Source organism: Triturus cristatus, chromosome 5_1 (genome assembly GCF_964204655.1).
Source record: "Triturus cristatus chromosome 5_1, aTriCri1.1, whole genome shotgun sequence".
Taxonomy (NCBI): domain Eukaryota; kingdom Metazoa; phylum Chordata; class Amphibia; order Caudata; family Salamandridae; genus Triturus; species Triturus cristatus.
In genome coordinates, this window is record NC_140587.1 from 493813498 (window position 1) to 493837189 (window position 23692).

The 23692-nt window shown below is 45.6% G+C and overlaps 1 protein-coding gene across 2 annotated transcripts in view; it reads right to left on the reverse strand.

The window, feature by feature from the left end:
• LRRCC1 (leucine rich repeat and coiled-coil centrosomal protein 1) overlaps nt 1–23692 on the reverse strand; it is a 423515-nt gene that overhangs the window by 224382 nt on the left and 175441 nt on the right. For both annotated transcript variants that reach the window (XM_085605344.1, XM_085605345.1), the window contains exon 12: nt 17041–17242. In XM_085605344.1, the coding sequence (XP_085461470.1) occupies nt 17041–17242 (202 nt within the window). The remainder of the gene's footprint in view (nt 1–17040; nt 17243–23692) is intronic.

A 23692-nucleotide genomic window follows, 5' to 3' on the forward strand; every position in this document is an offset into this window, starting at 1 on the left:
AAAAGGGTCAGACTGAATGATGACCCTTGTGGTACCTGACGTGGCAAAGAGAAAGAGGGTAAGATATAGTCCCCTAAAGTAAATGTTTGTTCTTGTCCTTTGCAAAAAGATTTTAAGAGGGTGAGAGCTTTGTCCTTGATGACGATGGAGACAAGCCGGTCAATAAGATCTGGTTGGAAAAGAGGGAGCATGCCTGGAAGGACTAGATCCTAGCAGGATTTAGATAAACCTCTGAGTTGAGAATAACCCCCAGGCAGGGTTGGATCTGGAGGGGTTGGAGAGGAGATTTTATGTTATTGATGGCAAACCCTAACTGGTGAAGAAGGTCTTTTGTGACCCAAGTGTGTTCCCAGCATTGCTGGCAGGTGGCACTCTTGCTCATCCAGTCGTAAAGATACCGGAAGACATGGACGCCCTGTCTGCACAGGTGAACACTCGAGGTCCAGTATTAACCCCGAAATGAAGCACTTTAAATTGGTAATGTTTTCTGCTGATCACAACCCTGAGACATCAGTAATGGGCTGCATGTATTGGTATGCGGAAGTAGGCCTCTGCAGAAATAGTCCGTCAGGTCGAGCGCGGTCATGAATTTGCTTTACTTGAGAAGTAGAAGGACATCCTAGAGTGACCATATAGAAGTGTTTTGAAAAGATGTATTTGTTTAGGGGCCTGAGGTCTAGAATTGGTCTGAGACCCATCCTTTCTGGGTATCAGGAAGTGCAGAGAGCACCTTGCTGATGGTAGAGGATGGGTTCTATAACCCCTTTGAGAAGGAGCCCTTGGACCTCTTCCCTGAGAAGCCTTTTCTGCGGAAACTCTATGTTTGAGAGGTGGAATGGTGGGAGGCGTGGGACCGTTGTTCTGTGTTTATTATTTCGAGCAACCCGAGAAGCAGGACGGAAAAAGGAACAGATGCTAGACTCAAAACCGTTCAGAGAGCAGGTGTTAGAGCTAGCCCACAGTCAACCGGGGGGAGGACACTATGGAAAGGAACACACACTACAGTACCTATTGGATAAATTCTATTGGCCTGGGGTCTATCGGGAAGTAGCCGGATATTGTGCCAGGTGTAAGAGATGTATGTTGGTTAATAAACTGGTTCTTCCCAAGACCCACTTACGATCATCGATGTACCCTTCCAAAGAGTAGGGATGGACCTAGTGGGACTCCTCCTACCCTCCTCCCGAGGTCACCAATACTTACTCGTGCTCATTGACTACGTGACACGATACCCCGAGGCAATACCCCTGACTAGCACAACCATTACAGCAGTAGCTCAGGCAATGATTTATTTCTTCTCCCGGGTAGGTTTTCCCCGGGAGTTGCTTACAGATCAGGGAACCCCATTTGTCTCCCGTCTGATGAAGCAGATATGTGAACAATTAGGCATTAAACAGATTCGGACAGCAGTATACCACCCCAAACCAATGGGCTTGTGGAGCGATACAACAAAACCATAAAGACCATGTTAAAGAAATCCATAGACAAAACGGGTAGAGACTGGGACAGACAACTTCCCCTGGTGCTATTTGTTATCCGCACCCATGCCCAAACATCCACAGGGTTTTCCTCGTTTGAGCTATTATTCGGAAGACAACCCCGCACCCTCCTCGACATGGCAGCAGAGCAATGGACGGAGGAGGAGGACAAAAGCAAACCACTTCTTCTACACAGTCAGGGATTGCGGGACGCTCTAGCATCCCTCTGGGAGGAGGTCCATGGGAACATGGAAACGGCACAGGCTACACAAAAGAAGTATTACGACAAAGAGACTAAACTAAGAGAGTTCAAATAGGAGATTCAGTACTGATCCTTCTTCCCAGCTGAGAAAAACCTGGCAAGGCCCTTACAAAATACTAGAGAAGGTCACCCCGTCTCGTACCGCGTATCGGTCCCCCATAAATCCCACACCGGCCAGACATATCACGTAAACCTGCTAAAGGCATGGGAGGACCCCCAAACACCAACCCCAAGCACGGACATTCAAGCAGTTCATGTATCCCTCACTCAACCCCTGGACATCCCCTTTACACCCCCGGTTAACAGAGGCGACAACCCCGTGCGCCTAGGTGACCAACTTTCACCCCTCCAAGTACGACAAATACAGGAATTATGCAGTACGTTTACTGAGGTACTGTCAGGAGCCCCAGGACGAACATCCCTCGCTGAACGTAAAATAGACACAGAGGGAGCTTATCCTGTCCAATTAAAACCATATTGTATACCGGCTGCATGAAGACAAGCCGTGGAACAAGAGATAAAAGATATGTTACAGGCAGATATTATCGAGCCCTCACATAGCCCATGGTCTTCCCCAGTAGTTCTCGTTCCCAAACCGGACTTGAGCATAAGGTTCTATATCGACTTCCGCAAACTAAATGCCAGGTCCAAGTTCGATGCGTACCCTATGGCCCGTGTCGATGAACTGATCGAGAGGCTGGGAGAAGCTAGGGTTATGTCTACAATCGATCTCACGAAAGGATACTGGGAAAACCCCCTAGCCAAAGAAGACAAAGAAAAAACGGCCTTCTCAACTCTATCAGGCCTTTACCATTTAAGGTCCTTCCCTTCGGCCTTCATGGCGCACCGGCCACCTTTCAAAGGTTAATGGATGTTCTTCTAAGAGAAGACCATACCTACGCCGTGACCTATCTGGACGACATCGTCATCCACAGTCCTGACTGGGAAACCCACCTTATACACCTGTGTTCTGTACTAGACACCCTGAGGAAAGCCGGCCTCACTGTTAACCCCTCCAAAAAAAACATTTGGAACAGATCATATCCAATACCTCGGATACGATATCCAGGCTGGAAAGATCCGGCCCCAAATGAGCAAACTTGAGGCTATCACCCACATCCTCCGTCCAACCAATAGAAAAGATGTACGTTCCTTTCTGAGATGAGTGGCTTATTACAGGAGGTTTATTCCCTGTTTTTCTAATATAGCCGCCCCCCTTACTGACCTCCTTACTAAAACCACGACAGGGAAGCCCTTTCTATGGTCCCAACAACAGGAACATAGCTTCACCCAGCTAAAGTCCATGCTGTGCAAGGATCCGATTCTTACTTGTCCTGACCACACCAAAACATTTGTTCTTCAGATCGATGCCTCTGGAAGGGGACTTGGGGAGGTCTGATCCCAACCTGATAAAAAGGGTGCGCTACGTCCCGTCCTTTTTCAAAGCAGGAAGCTATTTCCTAGGGAAACCTGATACGCTACAATAGAAAAGGAGTGCTTGGCCATCAAGTGGGCGGTGGAAGCGTTGCAATATTACCTCCTTGGGAAACGGTTCCTTCTGTTAACTGATCATGCCCCCTTGACCTGGCTCGCCCTGCATAAGGACTCAAGCCCGAAAGTATTCAGATAGTTTCTTGCATTACAACCCTTTTCTTTTTGTACTTACATATTCCTGGGAAACTGCAGGCGAACGTGGACTTCCTCTCCAGGTATCCAGTGACTGAATGGCCCACACGTCCATTCCTGGATGGAAGGCAATGTGATGGTTTCCTGCCTGCGCCGGATGACGCGGACCCCTCCAACATGGCGGACGGCGGGATCCGAGCAGGAAACGAACTGTGCGGTCTAGTTGCTCAGGCTGGAACTCAGAAGCCGGTAACAGAGTCTAAGGAGGGTCTAAAAGCACGATACGGGAGCTGAGCTGGCGTTCGGAGGAAGAACCGGAGAGGAGCACGAGGACAGCGCGGACCAAGAAGGCGAGGAGAGAAGCCCTGTACGGAAGAGGAGGAAGCACTACAGCGGCGGGACCTGTTCCAATCGGAGGAGAAGACCGAAAAAGACAACCGCTCTAGGAGCAGCGCCCTCGAGTCCGGTACTCCAGCAGGGTAGGCGGAGGCTGAGACTCCCCTCCCCGCGGCCCAGGAGGGCCATGGGTTCAGGCAAGTGCCGGGCTCCTTTTGGTTTGGGCTTGGTGAGAGGGACTATGGGGCACGGCACGCTAGTACACAGATACCTTCCCTTACTTAGGCACCCCACAGTTAGGATCCGGTGGTAGCAGCACAATCCCTATCCCCTTTCCTAATCTAAGGAGAGAGACCAGACACTCCTTCTGTTCTTGTTTTCTTCCGGTTCCCTGCTTGAGGAGACGGACACCTACACTACTGGAACTGACCAGACCCGGACCAACCCCACAACTAATACGACCTGAGGCAACAAGAGGAATCCAGTGAGAGCCAAAAGACATTCAAGGAACAAAGCCTACGTTCTGTTTTCTTCTTCTTTTCTTCTTTCTTTTTGTCCTTACCCTTGCTCTGAGCTGACAAAAGGAAGTTTGTCAAAGACGCATGAGAACTGCTGAGCATAAGAACCTAAAAACCAAAGCCCCTTTATTTTTTTAGGTCTCGCCTGACCCAGCGCTGGTCTGGCGAGACTTATTGAGAGGGCTCCAAAAAGTGCTACCAGGCCAGCCTAGAGCTACAGTGCATGTGCGTGTGCGCGGGCGCCGTGCTTTACCGCGATTACTTTCACTTTCGCTGCCGCTTTGATGTGTGATCATGATTACTTTCGCGGCCACTTTGCATAGCCAATAGGTTTCGCTTTTGGGACCTTATAAGTATTTAGTTATGCAACTGTTGCATGGCTAAACACTTATAAGGTCCCAAAGGCGAGACCTATTGGCTATGTCAATGCTTGTTTAATAAAGGCTCCGCATCGCTCCTAACACAGGACTCCTGGGCATTCTTTCACGAAAAAGGGACGGGAGAACGCTCCCGAACGAGGGGTACAAGTACAGCCGGCTAAGCTAAAAGTGATCCATCGACCACAAGACGCAGTTCTTTGAAACCCCTGAGGTGGAAGAATGGCTCAAAATCATGTTTCCCCCTGGCTAGTCTGGCCCCTCTTCGGAAGCAGCCACTGCCTCTCTGAAGCCGAGACGTGTCCGCAAATCGAAACGCCTCCGGGGAGGGCTTGCAGCAAAATCCAGGATTCCACAACGGAGCAGGCCCTACGAAATCAGGCAGAGGCACTTGAGACGGCCACCAGGTTCAGAGACGAAGCCCACCCAATTCTGTCGGACTCCTCAGAAGACGTCTCGAACCGTTCGGATTCAGAGTCCAGTATCAATTTATTTAGTAACATTACACCCCAGTCTGCTGATGGTTTCATGGGATAATGCTTTGTTGTAGTCCATGTTGGGGCAAGACACGTCAATCTCTCCTCTTTGTAAGACTTGAAATTAGCAAAATATGGCCGCATCCACAGTTCCGAAACTGCGAAATATGATGATAAAAGTGGTCTAGGTTGCTTTGAGCTTGAGACGTTCTAACCTCACTAGGCAGTCTACAGAAATGCACCTCCCTTTAGCGAAAGCAACACACACACTGTTATTAGTTCGCACCGTTGTGCGTATGGTTTGGGCCAGCTGGCCCGAGTATTGTAGAGGGTAGTTTTGTAATTTGCAGGTTCTGGCCCACCACTTGTGCTGCCCGGAGTATCGCTGCTCCCCCAACGTTGCGCATACGTTCCCCATTAGTACTCCCCAGATACGTATGCAGGACAGCTACAATGTGATTACCTGGAATGTACAGGGCCTGGGGTCGGTCCAACTACACAGAGTCCACGCACAATTAAATAGGCGGCGTGCGCACACAGCATTCTTACAGGAGTCCCACCTGACTGCAGCTGAGGCAGCTAAACTCAGCAAAAAATGAAGGAGGCAGGTTTTTTCCACGTCATATTCTGCCTTCGCCAGGGGCGCGTCCATATGGGTTAGGAGTGGGGTCCCCTTCAAAGCACTGGAGAAACAGGTGTATCCACTGGGCAGATACATCCTAGTGAGGAGCACACTAAATGGCCCACAGATAGTCCTAGGTAGCATGTATGCACCCAACTTTGAGCAGGATAACTACCTCTTGAGCCTTAACCCGGTCCTGGCGCCCTGGGCCACATGCCTGTGAATATTGGGAGGGGACTACAACACCGTAATGGATTCCACTATCGATAGATTGCACCCCCCTCTTGGCGGGGCCAATACTGTCCGCCAAGCGGAGGCACTGTGCCGCTGGGCTGAGGGTTGGGGCCTGGGGGATGTCTGGCGCTTGAAATGGGGAACAACCTTTACAACGCAACTTTTACAACGCACAATCCATTACAACGCATGACTTTACAACGCATGACATTACAACGCATTTTTAAAAACTACCTTTACAACGCATTCCATTACAACGCATACTACCATTACAATGCATAACATTACAACGCATAATATTACACTACACTATCCAACACTTACCCTACTGTTGCACCCCCTGGAGTTAGAATAGTAATTTTTACCCCTATACTATCCAACACTTACCCTACTGTTGCACCCCCTGGAGTTAGAATAGTAATTTTTACCCCTATACTATCCAACACTTTCCCTACTGTTGCATCCCCTGGAGTTAGAATAGTAATTTTTACCCCTATACTATCCAACACTTTCCCTACTGTTGCACCCCCTGGAGTTAGAATAGTAATTTTTACCCCTATACTATCCAACACTTTCCCTACTGTTGCACCCCCTGGAGTTAGAATAGTAATTTTTACCCCTATAGTATCCAACACTTTCCCTACTGTTGCACCCCCTGGAGTTAGAATAGTAATTTTTACCCCTATACTATCCAACACTTACCCTACTGTTGCACCCCCTGGAGTTAGAATAGTAATTTTTACCCCTATACTATCCAACACTTACCCTACTGTTGCACCCCCTGGAGTTAGAATAGTAATTTTTACCCCTATACTATCTAATACTTACCTTAAATGCAATTTAATATTATGCGTTGTAATGGTATGCGTTGTAATGGTAGTATGCGTTGTAATGGAATGCGTTGTAAAGGTAGTTTTTAAAAATGCGTTGTAAGTGCATGCGTTGTAAAGTCATGCGTTGTAATGGATTGTGCGTTGTAAAAAATGCGTTGTAAGTGCATGCGTTGTAAAAGTGTGCGTTGTAACGACATACATCCGCTTGAAATACCCCGCCAGCAGAGAATATTCATTCTTCTCGCACCCACACCAACTCCACACTTGAATTGATAGGATCCTTTGTTCCAACCACATCACAACTCAACTCAGGTGACGCACGCAACATACTTGGGCAAGACACTCTCTGACCATAACCCCCTGGAGATCTCTCTCTCGCCTAGGGTAGAATCCCTACCCCTGTTCCTACCTGGAAATTATGGCCCCTAATGCTCGAGGATTCCGTCTTCCGGGAGGCTCTGGCTGTAGTCATTGATCATTACTTCGCAGAGAACACGGGAACTGCATCCACACCTCAGTTGGAGTAAGATGCATTCAAGACGGTGATCAGGGGAATAGCCATTAGCACCACGGCTGGGGCGCGACAGTGAATACATAACTTGAAAGATATCGAAAACTCTCTGAATCGTCTCGAACAAGACGCAGCGAATGACCCCTCTAAGGGAGTACTTTTGCAGAGTGCCCGAATAAAACATGCCGAGCTACTTGACACACTAAGGCACATTTACTACACCTCCTAGACGCACGCGAAACATGCGGATGCCGACAAGGCAGACCCACTGCTAGCGCGCATACACCGCGATGACCCCCCCCATACACCCCGATACACGAGATAACTGCTGGAAATGGGGACACAGTAGATACACAACAGGATATAAACACAGCCTTCTGCGACTACTATCAGGCTTTGTACCAGGCACACCCCCCCCGCTGGTGGAAGAGGCCCTTGACACTTTTTTAGCTCATGTACCGTTCCCTCAACTGGCCAAAGCAGCACAGGACGCTCTCTCTGGCCTTATCACAAGGACCGAAATCAAGGCAGCCATCAGGGACCTACCCCGGAACAAGGCCCCTGGTCTGGACGGCCTCCCAGCCAAATTCTTTGCCACATTCTCAGACTCTCTGGTGCCACAGTTAGAGCGGCTGTATAACACCGCGCTGGCCACGGGGTCCCTGCCCCCCTCTACTAGACAGGCGCTGGTAGTGTCCCTCCCCAAACTGGGACGCTCGGCGACGGATCTGTTTGGTTATAGACCTTTGTCCCTACTCACAACCAAATATAAAATACTGAGTAAGATCCTTTCTGGACGCCTACTCCCTTACCTACCTAAGCTAATCCACCCAGACCAGTGCGGGTTCGTGCCGGCGCGGAGTACCTCACTTAACATCAGGAGTCTGTATCATGTCATGACAGCCACCCCCCCCCCGGCGAGAGGTAACGCAGGATGCGTCACCTCAGATTTGAGACAGGCATTTGACACGCTCAGATGGGACTATATATTTCGGGTACTCGAGAGATTCGGCATCCCCCCGGATTATCTGAAGTAGGTTAGGCTCCTGTATACAGACCCCACTGCGGGGGCCCGCACGGGAGAGCACATCTCACGGGAATATCAGATTGGTAAAGGCACCCATCAGGGCTGCCTTTTGTCCCCCCTGTTATTTGTGCTGGCCCTGGAGCCATTGGCGCTTAGGGTACGGCTTTCGGCGGCGCAAATAGGAATACGCCTGGGGCAGACGACACACGCAATTTCCGCATACGCGGACAATATTGTTCTGTATGCAGACGACCTAACCTCTCTCACACCCATCCCAGGCATCTTCGCCTCTTTTGCGCAGCTCTCAGGCCTTAGTATAAACGACAGTAAATCTTATGCTTTTTTTTCCACCAAGGGGAACGCCCAGAAGCGATCCAGTTTGGCTCCCACTCCTTAACTGTTGCCGCACATATGTTCAAATATCTCGGTATACAGGTTTATCGAACTGCACCGGACCTCGTTGAGGGTAACCTGGGTAAGGCTATAAGATCTCTCCGATCGCACACCACCTTCTGGTTCTTTGTTTCACACAAGGAGAGTGAGAGAATGAACAAGACAGTTGCGTTCTCCCAATCAAAACTTTTTTATCACTATAAGCAACTGTTGTCAAACAGGTAGACCCATAAGGGCTACAGTTTTTTCGAGAGATTCCTACGGTGTTATCTGTGTCAGGTGGAATATCAAAGATATTGAAGAAGACGCCTCACTCACATAATAGTGACATGCTTCATCATAGGCGTTTTCTCCACACCCAGATAAGATGATACTATCTGGGCGGACTCGACCAAAGATGTAATGGGAGTGCTTATATAAGTTGGTAACCGGTTAAGCAGGGAACCAGATTTTTTATAAACTAAAAATACCTACAAGTATACCCCTACTCGATCCTTTATTCTGGGGCACTTGTGGTACCATTAAAAACCATATGTTGGGGTTTTTTTTTAACATAATTCTATTCAAATGTACCCTCATATAAGTGCCAACATGTTTCGGCCCTCGTTAATAGCCCAACCGGGTCTGGGGCCTTCGTCAGGGCGTTGTATTTCTGTTCCTTAATTTAAAGGTCCCTGCCTGGGCATTACGCATATACTTCATGCATACCAAAAGTGAGGCCTAATGCACTCACCTGCACTTCTTGTATTCGAGCTCCAGTAGATTTTCTACTAGTGGATGCTTCCTAGCATCACGCAGGAATCGTGGCATCCTGTAGTCACACTTTCGTCAAGGATCCGCCACCGCTTATTCGCTGTCGACGGCAGGCGATGTGTCGATTAGGCGAATAAGCGGTGGCGGATCCTTGACGAAAGTGTGACTACAGGACGCCACTTTGACACACGATTCCTGCGTGATGCTAGGAAGCATCACGCACACAATACACGAGATAACTGCTGGAAATGGGGACACAGTAGATACACAACAGGATATAAACACAGCCTTCTGCGACTACTATCAGGCTTTGTACCAGGCACCCCACCCCCCCCCGCTGGTGGAAGAGGCCCTTGACACTTTTTTAGCTAATGTACCGTTCCCTCAACTGGCCAAAGCAGCACAGGACGCTCTCTCTGGCCTTATCACAAGGACCGAAATCAAGGCAGCCATCAGGGACCTACCCCGGAACAAGGCCCCTGGTCTGGACGGCCTCCCAGCCAAATTCTTTGCCACATTCTCAGACTCTCTGGTGCCACAGTTAGAGTGGCTGTATAACACCGCGCTGGCCACGAGGTCCCTGCCCCCCTCTACTAGACAGGCGCTGGTAGTGTCCCTCCCCAAACTGGGAAGCTCGGCGACGGATCTGTTTGGTTATAGACCTTTGTCCCTACTCACAACCAAATATAAAATACTGAGTAAGATCCTTTCTGGACGCCTACTCCCTTACCTACCTAAGCTAATCCACCCAGACCAGTGCGGGTTCGTGCCGGCGCGGAGTACCTCACTTAACATCAGGAGTCTGAATCATGTCATGACAGCCACCCCCCCCTCACCTTAGATTTGAGACAGGCATTTGACACGCTCAGATGGGACTATATGTTTCGGGTACTCGAGAGATTCGGCATCCCCCCGGATTATCTGAAGTAGGTTAGGCTCCTGTATACAGACCCCACTGCGGGGGCCCGCACGGGAGAGCACATCTCACGGGAATATCAGATTGGTAAAGGCACCCATCAGGGCTGCCTTTTGTCCCCCCTGTTATTTGTGCTGGCCCTGGAGCCATTGGCACTTAGGGTACGGCTTTCGGAGGCACAAATAGGAATACGCCTGGGGCAGACGACACACGCAATAGGAAGCATCCACTAGTAGAAAATCTACTGGAGCTCGAATACAAGAAGTGCAGGTGAGTGCATTAGGCCTCACTTTTGGTATGCATTAAGTATATGCGTAAAGCCCAGGCAGGGACCTTAAATTAAGGAACAGAAATACAACGCCCTGACGAAGGCCCCAGACCCGATTGGGCTATTAACGAGGGCCGAAACATGTTGGCACTTATATGAGGGTACATTTGAATAGAATTATGTTAAAAAAAACAACATATGGTTTTTAATGGTACCACAAGTGCCCCAAAATAAAGGATCGAGTAGGGGTATACTTGTAGGTATTTTTAGTTTATAAAAAATCTGGTTCTCTGCTTAATAAGTTACCAACTTATATAAGCACTCCCATTACATCTTTGGTCGAGTCCGCCCAGATAGTATCATCTTATCTGGGTGTGGAGAAAACGCCTATGATGAAGCATGTCACTATTATGTGAGTGAGGAGTCTTCTTCAATATCTTTGATATTCCACCTGACACAGATAACACCGTAGGAATCTCTCGAAAAAACTGTAGCCCTTGTGGGTCTACCTGTTTGACAACAGTTGCTTATAGTGATAAAAAAAAAAAAAAAACACCTTCTGGTCCTCCCTACCACTCTCAGTGATGGGTTGAGTGGCTATTTCTAAAATGGTAGTCCTACCCCGGATACTGTACTTTTTTACTAACCTGCCGGACGTGATCCCGACCCCGCTTCTTAACTACCTGAACACTACACTCTCCGCCTTGATTTGGGGTAACGGCTGCCACAGAGTGGGGCTAACCAAGCTGCAGTTGGACACTGATAAGGGCGGACTAGGTGCCCCGGATTTTCGTGCATACTGTTAAGCGAGCCAATTACAATGGCTCATGTATTGGTTGGCAGGGCGCAACTTACATGAAACGGGTTATACTCCCGCTGATTGGGCGGTTGCATACCTTGCTCCTACCGCTGGCTAGGATCCCGGCCGACACCCCGACGCTCCTGCACAAGGCGCTGCTGTACTGGAAGAAATCCATACACTACACACGTAGCTGCCTTCCTTATTCTGACACAACACCACTTCTTGGCATACCTACCCCCACTGGCCTCCTCACTAAAAGGTGACTGCCTCCCTGGACGGAGGGTGGCTTGGCCACTGTGGGTGACTTATTTGATGAAGGTACACTTATGGAGTAAGGCAACTTTGTCAGACGACAGGGAGTCACTGATGCATCATATCTAACACACGCTGTAGTCTTGCAATATGTAAAGAAACATTGGGCCCCCCACAGAGAGGAACCCCCTTGGCATGAAAGGGTCTTCATGACCTACCTAATGGGAGAAAGCCGCAATCTCACCAAGTGGCTCTACAAAGGCATTACTACCCACACTAAAATCCCACTGATGGTCTTGCGCAACAAATGGTCCACGGACCTTGGTACAGACTTGACCGATAAAGACTGGAGCAGGGCCTTGGCGTTACCTAAGAAAATCCCACTTAACGCCAAATTCAAATTCATTCAATATATGGTTTTCCATATGGCGTACCTTATCCCACACCGGTTGCAACGCATATTCCGGACCACAGAACACTGCTGCCCCAGATGTAAATTAGAGGACGGTGACTTACTACATATGCTGTGGCAGTGTCCTGTGCTCGAACCTTACTGGACGGAGGTACTTACCTGGCTTGAAGCCGCGGTCGGGATTCCCACCCCGGGCACACCCGCAATATGCCTCTTGGGATTGATACGACGCCCTAAGACGCAGAAATTTCAACTTCGCTTTATAGACGTAACCTTACTAATGACTAAACGCTCCATCACGATGAGGTGGAAATCGGTCATACCCCCATAGTTTTATGGCTGGCACAGGGAGGTGGTGAGATAGGGTGGTGCAGAGAGCACTGCTATCCGCCGGGAGGAAGCCCGGGGATTGCGCAAAAAGATAATCTCCCTAGATTGGGACAGTATTCTGGAAGCGTTCAAGGCTCTGGCTCCGTCGTCTGTCCCGGTAACTTGGAACTAATGGCAGCTTTACTGCCCAGCACCCTTTTTCCAGTCCACGCTAACTTTGATTCACATTCTATGTAGACCTTGCACCGTACAGTGTATATATATATATATCTTGAACGTTTGAGTGCAATCGGGAGTAACTAGCGGAACACCTTGTCAAATACGCTGTAAGTGGATGGTGCCAGACGAAGTTGGGGTGGGGGGGAGGGATGGGATAGTTGCATTCATGTGATATACAATTCTTTTATATTAAGGTGCAATTACACTGCACAGTGATTTCAATGTGATGCATTAATGTGTATAATTACAATAAGTTGTAACTGACGGGATAAAAACTGAAAATTTAATAAAAATGTGTTAAAAAAAAGGAAATGTTGGGCGGAACATGTAGCGCTATGACTGAGATATATCAATGATCTCTGCGTAATATGGAGAGGCACAGAAGGGGAGGCTAAGCAATACCTCATTGATATAAATGAGAATCCGCTTAATTTGAAGTTTACAGGCAAGACTAGCAAATTCTATAGATTTTTTTGATGTAATGGTGCGGGTGGGAAATTATAAATTGGAAAACACTTTATACCGCAAGCCTATGGCAGGGACCCCATTGTGCATTCAAAGAGCTTTCACCCTGTCCCACTGATTAACTCTATCCGATTTGGGGAATTTTACAGAGCAAGAAGGCTTTGTAGTACAGACTCAGATTATGACTTCACTAAAGAACAGATGGTGAAGCGTTTTAGACCGAGGATACCCAGAAAAGGTTTTAGAAGTAGCTTCCGCTAGAGCCCATACAAGAGAAGCAGCCCTCTCTGATGTAACTGGCACCAAGTGCAAAAAAACACAAAAATGCAGAAAATTAGGGACACACCACATAGGTTTATCACCAACTGTAATATGGAACATATCAAATTACAAAAAAAAACCTTACAAAAACACTGCCACCTAATAAAGAATGATCCAACCATTGGTTCTATGGTCTGTAATAGACCGCAGATAACTTTCAGGAAATCCAAATCTTTAAGAAACCATCTAGTGAATAGCGATTTGGTGTCAAGACAATCATCACTGAAATGGCTTATGCGTAAAGAAGGCTTTATAATATGTACCAAATGTAAAGCTTGTAAAAATGGTAAGAACAGAACGGAAACCATGACCCCTTTAAAAAAAAAAAACATCCAAATTAAGGGCCATTTAACATGCAAAACCAGCTTGGTGGTTTATATAATGGAGTGCACATGTGAAAAACAATATGAAGGAAGCACTACGCTTCTGGTGCACATACGTATATTGCACCATGTTCGAGCAATTACAAATAAGGACCGCATTTACCCATTTGCTCTGCACTTCGAGTAAGTTCACCAAAGTGATCCGACTGACTTGACATACAGCTGCTTAGCACATGTCCCAGAGTGAAAAAGGGGGGTAACGGAGAAAAGGAATTACGCAAACTTGAAACCTACTACATACTAGAATTAGACAGCAAAGAACCGCAAGGGTTTAATATGGATGAAGAAATGTACGCTTTTCTGAACTAAGCCTGCTTCCTTTTCCGCACTGGCTAAGAACATTCCTATTTTATTTAATTTTTGTTTTTACTTCACATACTTTGGGTACTACATAGAAATATATGCCTATTAGACATACACTTTATAACAAGGCATTATTCGGACATATAAATATCATATACAGGATTTGTTGAACTCTCTGTACCCATTTGGGTTACATGTTTGAACAAAGATTTGAAATACGCACTTTCTGCATACATAATCAAATGTGCAACACAAATACTATCTTAATTGTTATGAGTTTGTTCAGCACTTACACTTTATATCGGTCGGATGTTCTGTTTCATGTAAGGCGTGTATTGCTAATTAGTTTACATAGCTGTAATTCCAGTTGTTCTGATGAACCTTCCCACCTGGGCATATGATTAAGTTTAATATAGTTTGCTGAAACCAGGAACTTTCTGCGGATATCAGTGACACATAAGTACTGTTCGAAATGCTAAAATGTTTAGTTACTTTGCCCTTTATATTTGTTTAATGTACTGTTTCTGTTCTTTGAGGCATGCATTATTATTTTAGTCGCCCTGATGCGCTATTAACTTCATAATGAATGAAGTATTGAACACAAATGCGGTTTGTTCAATGTTACAAGATGGCGCCCGTCGAGGCAACTGAAATGTAGTAGTAGTACCCTTGTTAGTTTCTATGAGTTTTTTGATCACATGATATAAACTGATGTGTAAATATGCTCTCCTAGCGTGATCAAGGTTGCAAGTGGCAAAGGAAACGTGTTGAGAAGTGCTCATTCAGAATAAATCAAGTTTGGGATTCACGTTGGAGTGCCGTGCTTGTTTTCTCCTACTTTGAAAACAAGAGTATTATATATATATACACAGAGACACACCCACACAGAGACAGACACACTGACACACACACACACCCACCCCCCTTAAATATACACCTTTGTGGTAAAGGTATATGCGTGATAAAGACTTTGCATTTGAAGGCACTGCACGATAAACGTTTCATGGTAAAGGCATTGAGTTGTAAAAACACTATTGTAAAGGCCGTCTCCCTTCGGTGAGTGATGTTTAATAACTTGAATGAAGATCTTGCCACCAGTAACCAGTGGAGGACTTCCATGAAAGAAAAAATGAGGGTTGCCTTGGTACAGTCGATAAGCATAATCCAATTTTGAGATCGGTAATGTTGCTTGCATTTTGTTTGCAGAAATCATAGATGTGGAAAGATGTGTTGAAATGTTTTCATGATGTACAGGGTAGATTTAGGCAGCTTGTGTTCTTGAACTTTCATGGCAAGTGCACCATCCCCGACTGTTCTGAGTTTTTGTTCCTCTTTGGCCATTTTTGGTGAAGTTCTAGTTCGTCCATCCAGAAATATAAAGGATGTTAATTCTTCCATTAACCACACAAGAATTTCTGTTTCAGAAGCAATTAGTCTGAGGGGATTCCATGTCGAACATCCATGGCTAGAGCTCTGAGGCAGCTGTTACGTTTTGATTTTCCCATGTTCTTAGGTTTCTCCAATTTGAGTTATCCATATAATTTTCACGTTAAGGTCAAAGCTGCTGATTAGCTTTAGTATTAGTTTCATGTAAATGTTCAAGAGGAGAGATTGCATGATAGAGCCTTGTGGAACTCTAGTTTTTATGGTGCAATGTATCAGATTCTAAAAAGAGGAGCAATGCTGGTGAAGTTTAACCCTATGGCAGAGCTGCTACTTTCAGAAGTTGTTTAGTGCCCCAACAGTAAAGTGCTGCCTTTCCTTACACAGTTTGTGAGAGTGATAGGACCAACAGCTTAACTCTAGCTTGTGCGAAGCATCCCTTTCTCTGTGAATGACATCCCTTCTTTGTTACCACAGCACACCAAGTACAATGCATAACTATCTGTACTGCAGGCAGCCGCAGTGTAGCAGCAAGAGCGGGCTGGGCAGGTGGTTGATGAGCAAGGGGGAGCAATAGATGAATTGTGGAGACTGGGGACTGACACATACACTGAGAATGGGTGAGTCATATGCATAAAAAATACACCCAAAAAATAATTAACAGCAGTGTATGTTAACAACTTTTAAATAGTTAATATCCGCAAAATGCCACAAGTTGAAACAAACTCTGATGGAGAACCCTGTCAGCTAAAGCCAGCTGGAAAATGGTAGACCTTGGCTGAAAGGTGCTTTCCAAAAGCACCTATCTATATGTATGAATATGTGTATGCTGTGTGTTTTGTAACGTGTGGTGTGAGACAACAAGAGCTCTCAGTAGACACCTAAAGCTTTTTTTAAATCAAGACCTAAAAATGCCTTATTCTGAGGTTTTTTTCCTAATGTTCAATAGAACTGTTTGGCACTGCCAAGGAACCATCCATTGCTTGGCCCAGCATCACCGTATCACAAGTTCTGAATTTGATCATCTTTCATTTTAACCATTCTGATATCTTTCACTCAACAATTCGCACCCCTGACAGAATGTTGAAAGCAAATTTTCTCATACCCATACCAATGTATAACCCCTGGTGGATAGCTGACAAACTTCGCAAAAACTTAAAATCTAGTAAAAAAAATAATAATAATAATATGTCTGCTAGAAAAGTCTTTAAAAACAGCAAAGGCCAGGACTCTGAAAAACTTTAACAATTCTGACATAAGCTGCAGTATACAGAACTCATATTGATTATACCATGTCAGGAGTGTGCCATCCTCTTCTTACTATCACCTGTGAAGAGAGTCAACGTTTCAAATGTATGCGATCATCTTTTAACTCTCTCATGGCAGGATTCTAAACATACAGTAATTGACTGTACCGGTTCCACCTTACCGTCCTCCCAGCCAATTTCTTGCAATTACCATAAATGCTAAAAAAAACAAAGGAAAACTTGAAAGCATGTATAACCACAATGCTAACAGCTGTAACCAAGATCAACATTACCTCTTGAAATCTTTTGGCTTCAATAGTAAGAGCTGCACGAAACTCATCCTCAAGTTCCATGTATTGCTGCTTCAATAAATTGATCTTTTCCTGTAATTCGTTAACATGTAGGCTATGCCCCTGTACTTCTTTTTCAATTGCCTTAGCCAGAGCTGCTTGAAATTCAGGTCCATTCAACATAACTCTGGCTTCAAGTTCTTTTCTAGAAATAAACAAAAAGATACTATAGTAGATAATGTTTAGAAAAAGTATTCTTGGTTTGCGATCTAGTTTCTCATCAATAATATACAAAATTCAAGCTGTAAAAATAGGAAAATTGCCTCCATTGTTCTGACTCATTGGTCTTCTCAGTACACTGGGGATTAAAGAATCGGAAGCAGGGGCTGAAAGAGGTTTCTCAATGAGATGTAGCTCAGGTATAGGAAGGATACTTTTAAGGTGGCTCTGTTGACCAATTTGAGACACCTTGCAGCTGTACACCCGTGGTATAAGTGTAGCAAAATATTTTGGAGTTTTGAACATCTACGTCATAGCCTATCGCAGATTAAAAGAGAGATAGCTGATCCGTTAAGATCTCATGTGATGACAAACAAACTGACCACTTCAAGGGCAATACACACAAAGCTAGAACTTCATGAGCTTGTGGATAGGCACTCCCCATATTATGAAACATTTTGAGTTTATGATATAGACTGGATAGTTTCCACCTTCTATACTCTAATCCGTTGCCATAACTATTCTGAAGTCTAGCAAGCCAGCTGACTTATGTTCTTCACACAGACCACTTTCCTTACTCAATACGGACACAGTAATACTGGAAACGATTTTGGCTTAACCGCCTTTGATGCTTTATGGCTGGTCTGATTCTGCCTGAGTAAGTAGGTTTTGTTACAGCTAGGTCAACTGTATACAACCTTAGAACACTTGCTGGTGCAGTTTTGGAGACTGACCCCCAATGTCCATGTCCAAGTTTTTCTAGATGCCTAGGAGGCTTTCAAATCTGTTGAATAGAAATGTATGTTTACGGTGTTGGCTAAGATTGGGGTCAGTGATACATTTCTTAAGTAGACTTGTCTTTATACACTGACCATACAGCCCGTATTGGCCTGAATGGTGCTATAACTGCTTCTATGCCCATAAGCAGAGGAACTCACCAAGGGTGCCCGAGTTTACCAGTGCTCTATGACATAGTAGCAGACGCACAGGCTTGAACACCCTCTAAATCAATGCAACAAACAAGTTACTTACCTTTGTTAACTATCTTTCTAGTACATGCTCCATCTAACTGCAGATTCGTCACCTTGTGAATATTCCTCAGGCATCAGACTAGATCTGGAAACTTCTAGAGCAGTTCTCCTGCGTGCCAATGCATATAAGTGCCAACCATATGTGCAGACATCAGTTGCTTTCTTAGGCTCTCCTAGTCCTCAGATGTAGAGTCAATCAGAAGATAGGTATGATCAGTGTGCAGATCTCTAGACTGGGAACGTTTTAGATGGAAAAAGATTCCAGGTCACAGAACAGGGAGGTTGGAGGGTTAATGAAGAATCTGCAGTTGGAGTATCTACCAGAATGATTACTGAAGGTAAGTAATTTGTTCTTCAGATGAATTCTTCTAACCGCAGATTCCTCATCTAGTGAACAGATACCATAGTTCATGGTGGTGGGTATGTGAACAGGCTCATATCAAACGTTCCTGCTGCACTGAGTGGGCAAAATGCCCCTCTCGATGGACCAGAGTGTTGAGGCAGTAGTGCTTTGTAGACATGTGTACCGATGTCCACGTAGCCACCTGACAGATGGGCAGGGCAGGCACTCCACGTGCTAACGCAGTGGTAGCAGTTGTGGCCCTGGTGGAATACGCCCTCAAGCCATCTGGGGCCTGCTTCTTCGCCAGTGTGTAGCAAATCTTTTTGCAGAAAACAAATAATTGGGAGATGTTCTGTACTGCCTTGCCCTTATTTGCTCCGGTGAACCCTACAAAGAGCTGATAGTCTACTCGATGTCCCCTGGTACAATCGATATATAAATCTAATGCTCTTTTACGATGGACATCTCCTTACAGTGCTGAGGTGGAGCAACAAATCCCGGAAGGGTAACAGCCTGGCTCACATGAAAAGGAGTAACCACGCTTGGTAGAAACTTATCAGGGAAGAAGGTGGTATATGGTGGGTTGACAGAAAGAGCTTGAAGCTCACTCACAGGTCTAGCCGATGTTATGGCGATCAGAAAGACCGTCTTCAAGGTCTGAAGTCTCATGGGACAACTGTGTAGCACCTCAAAAGGGGTGCACATCAAGAAGGTGAAGAAGTACTCAATGGTTTTGATGGGAATACGGGTTGTAATGCTTTCAAGCATCTCTTCACAATGGGTTTGGAATAACAAAGGCTGATCCAGCAACCACAAGAAAGCTGTCCCAATGACTAACATATACTGATTTTGTGGAGGTAGGCCTTACCGCCAAGAAACATCATCGACCTCAGGATGTAGGTCTGTCAGGATCTAGCCCCCCGTTAGACCCTGATCCCATGGAGGCAGAAGACACCCTACCTCACTGGCCCACGCCTCTGTTTCCTTTGCAGCCCCCGGGACCCCTGTATGATGTGAAATACACGGGAGACGATCCTAAGGTCCGGTACTAAGGGCCCTTTAACACCCAAACCTCTGAAAACGAAGGAGGGATAAGCCACGCCCCCTGGAGGTGGAGCTACGGCACACCGGAGGAAGAAGAGGAAGCTGGACGTGGAGGAGCATTCGTCGTCAAGAACCCGAAGGAAGAAGCCTCGGTAGTAGAGCCTGAAGAGACCATCCAACGATCCAGGGGACGGAGTGGAAGCGAAGCGGAGCTAGAGAAACCTGGTTACAGGGACGAGTCCCGTGATGGAAAGCCAGGAGGCCAACGACCGTATAAGTCGCCCAACCACGATCCTGGATAAACGTGGCTTGCACAGGTACGTGCACGGTTCCTGGGAAGCGGGAGGCGGGCAAGAGCAACGTCCTCGGGTGGGGAGGAAGGAAACCCCTAGGGACTTCTATAGAAACACAGGGGCGTTTTTCTTCTTGAACTCCTCTAACCCTCACGGTGGCGGTCTCCTGCTGTGATACACCCTGTACTCTGTGTTGCAAGGGTGTTGTCCCGCTCACTCACTCTCCCACATAGCAGTATCGGTGCACAGCGCTGACATTATTTTTCCTTTCCTTGCTTTTTCGGTGCCTCCCGTGCTGCCTGAGCTGTCTGAAAAGAACCCGGGTGAAGAAAGACGCAAACTCAAGAAGATTAAATTCCCCGTGAAACTCTAAGACTTTTGTTTTGTTTGATCTGGAATCCGAATAACAATAAATTTGTGCATAACGCATAATTGGTCACGTAATTCCTGCACACCCTAACAAAGTCAAAGGAGGTCAACTGTTGCCACTCAATCTCCAAGCATGGAAATGCAAAGTCTGCACGACCGAATGCAGAATCGTGCCCTGATGGTGAGACAGAAGATCCTCCCAAAGCAGCAGCTTGATCAGAGGACAGAAGCTTATGCTCAGACGTACCAGGTAACACTCTCTCCTGGCCACTAGGATGACCTGGGACTGGTCGTTGTTGATCTTCAGAACTCTGGGCAGGAAAGGCAGTGACAGGAAGGCATAAAGGAGTACTGAGCTCCACTCTAGGTGGAAAGCCTCTCCAAGCGAGAGGTGCTCCGGAAACTCCAGCGCACACAAGGGCTGATATTGTGTGTTTACGGCTGCAGCAATAAATAAATAAATAAATAAATCGAGCCAGGGTTCTTACATTGCTGGAAGATAGCCTGTGCCACCTCCGGGTGTAACTGTCATTTTTGATCCGCTAGTCTTTTGCAGCTGAGTTTGTTTGCCCAGGAGGTTAAAGATCCCACCAGGTGGTTTACCAACAGAGAAATCCCTAGGCAGGTAAGCCATTTCTAGGAGAGCAAGGCCTCTTGACAAAGAACTTGTTGCAGTACCAGATGGCAGTGGTGTTGTCCTTGAGCACCTGCACCAGCCTTCCTTTGATTGCGAGCAAGAAGGCCTCCAATGCCAAGGGAATCATTTTCAAATTTAACAGACTAATGTGGAGTTGAGTCTCCGCTGGAGACCAAAGACCTCTATTCCCACCTCTCCTAAATGGCCTTTCCAACCCAGAAGTACTGCAGCTGTGACCACTGCCACCTCTGGGCGAGTTAAGGAGAAGGGCCTGCCACTAACCCAATTGTAGTCCAGCAGCCACCACTGCAGGTGCTTTGCAATCTCACCCAAAATCTGGATACAGTCTAACAGATTTTCCACATGTTGTGCACACTGGGATTTGAGATCCCACTGTGCCATCTAGTATGTTTCACATGCAGAATGCAGGCAGCCACTAATCTGAGCAGCCTCAGAAACATCGGCTCCGAGATCCAGGACGAAGGGATCATAAACAGGAGTATCAGTGAAGAAGTCAAGTGTAACTTTGGTACGACTACAGCACATTGATAGTGAACCCCAACGAAGTAAGGATGTACGTCGTCATCTGGCGACAGTTGTCAAAGTAAGGGAAGACATGTACCGCTGATGGTATGCTGCACCTCTGGCTGGAAAAATACACTACCTCACCCATGCTTCTTGAGGCTGTGGTTTTTTAGCTAGTCCACCTGAAAGTGTGGCTCCATAGATTTGAGTGGCACTACTATGCATGCATGGAGATGGTTGATTAAATGTGAACAAGAGGAATAAGTGTACACTCCTGAAATGTGAGTGAGTTGGTGTGTCTGGCTTCCAGTATATCTTGAGAGAGGGGTTTGTGAGTAGTTAGAAATTTAGCAATTATGAGAGACTTATATAGTGAAAAGATTGAAGACATGAGACCAGATCTGAGAACAATAACCGACTCTCACAGTACTTGATATATTCATTTATTACTGGATGCAATGTGCTCTTGGGATATTATTGCCAGCCACCTTGGCCAACCTGACTCTTTTCCATTGCAGACATATCTCATACAAAATGCCAGTTCCAAACATGTTATTTCACGATTAAATGTCCTGGCTGGAAGTGATAAGTTTTCAGCCTTCCCTGAGCCAGAACACGAGGACTGTTCCTGTTGGAGCAGGGTCAAGACTAATTTGCATTAACAATGGATTGGGAGGCAGCCCGAGTAACTACCAAAGCCAGAGATTAATTCAAGCATTCCATCCTTCACTTTTTGTATACCTCAAAATAGCTGGGTGCTTCCAAAAATGAAACTGTGAATAAGACTAAAGTGTAGTTGTTGAACTGTGTACGTACTATTATCCAGCTATTACTGTATTACTGAATTATGCCAGAGTGCTTCCAGTGCTGATGCTGCATGTCTGATGTTACTTTCAGGTTTGATTTTCTGTTAACACCATGCTGTACAGATTGTGCAAGCCATTTATTGCAGATATATACTGAACTGTATTTGCATATTTTGTAAAAAAGCTTTTTGTCCTTCTTTTCTATTTTGTGATGCGTGTATTTATACTGCGTAGATAAAATAAAAAGGCAGGATTTAAACTATAGAGTTTCGAAGTATATAGTCCCTCAGTTGGCCATCGATTAGTAACTGAATAATAATACAGAAAATATAAACATTCTTGTGCTAGTTGCCATTTTTTTACATTTTTTATTTCCAACACATCCTTAAGGATTGTTAATCATATCCTTCATTCAATTCTCACCGTCTACGACAAACAGGTACAGTCCAGAGTTCATCTAATAAGCAAATCCATAAAAAAAAATTGCATGGAAATACAAATGCACGCTTAGAGGCTCATTTTCCAGCGTGAGCCTTTATTCATTATATGTTTCTTTCGTAACCCTATAATCAAGTCCAACCAGCTAATATTATCTCCTAAAAGGGCTGAATACCACCAGTCAGTATACAGTCTCCAGGAAACTGATCATCAGAAATTGGGAAGTGGTTCCTACTAATGGCAGATTGTCACTATTAATGGTATTTGCTCCTCATACCCCTTGCAGCTGCGTTTTAACCTCCATTATTGTACAATATTCTTTGAGGTCTTTCCCATGACCAATAAACTATTCTGTCAGGAAACTACTCATAAATAGAATCTATGTTACACACCATCGCCTTAGAGTATCCTTGTTATTCAATTGGCAGTAATGTTAAAAATCATAAACTGGGTAGGGTGCTGCATAAAAAAATGAGAAAATACTTGGGTGTTTCCTCAGTCAACTGAACTCTTATCAGCCAAAGGTCTAGGTAAGAGCAGGAGTACTTTATCTTTTAAGTAGATGACGGGAGTTTGCTAAAAAGTTGCCTTGTAAAATCATTTGGGGCTAGATGTACGAAAGTCAGAAATAGGATTTCAGAATTACATTTTTTTGCAAATCACAATTAGGAAATAGTTATTCCTAATGCATGAAAATCTTTTGAGTTTCATTAGCGATTCGTAGAGGGTCGCACATAGACCTACTTCATGAATATTAATGAGGTAGGTCGCAATTTGTGACCCACTACAATTTGGTGCCATCATAGCGATGGTGGGTGGCTGGGGCTTTTAAATAAATCAATCATCTTTTATTTATTTTTCTTTAAACGCAGACAATTTTCTTTGAAAGAAAACGGGATGAGTTTATAAAATTAAAAAATAAAATGAAACTTTGAAGTTGGACCACTACT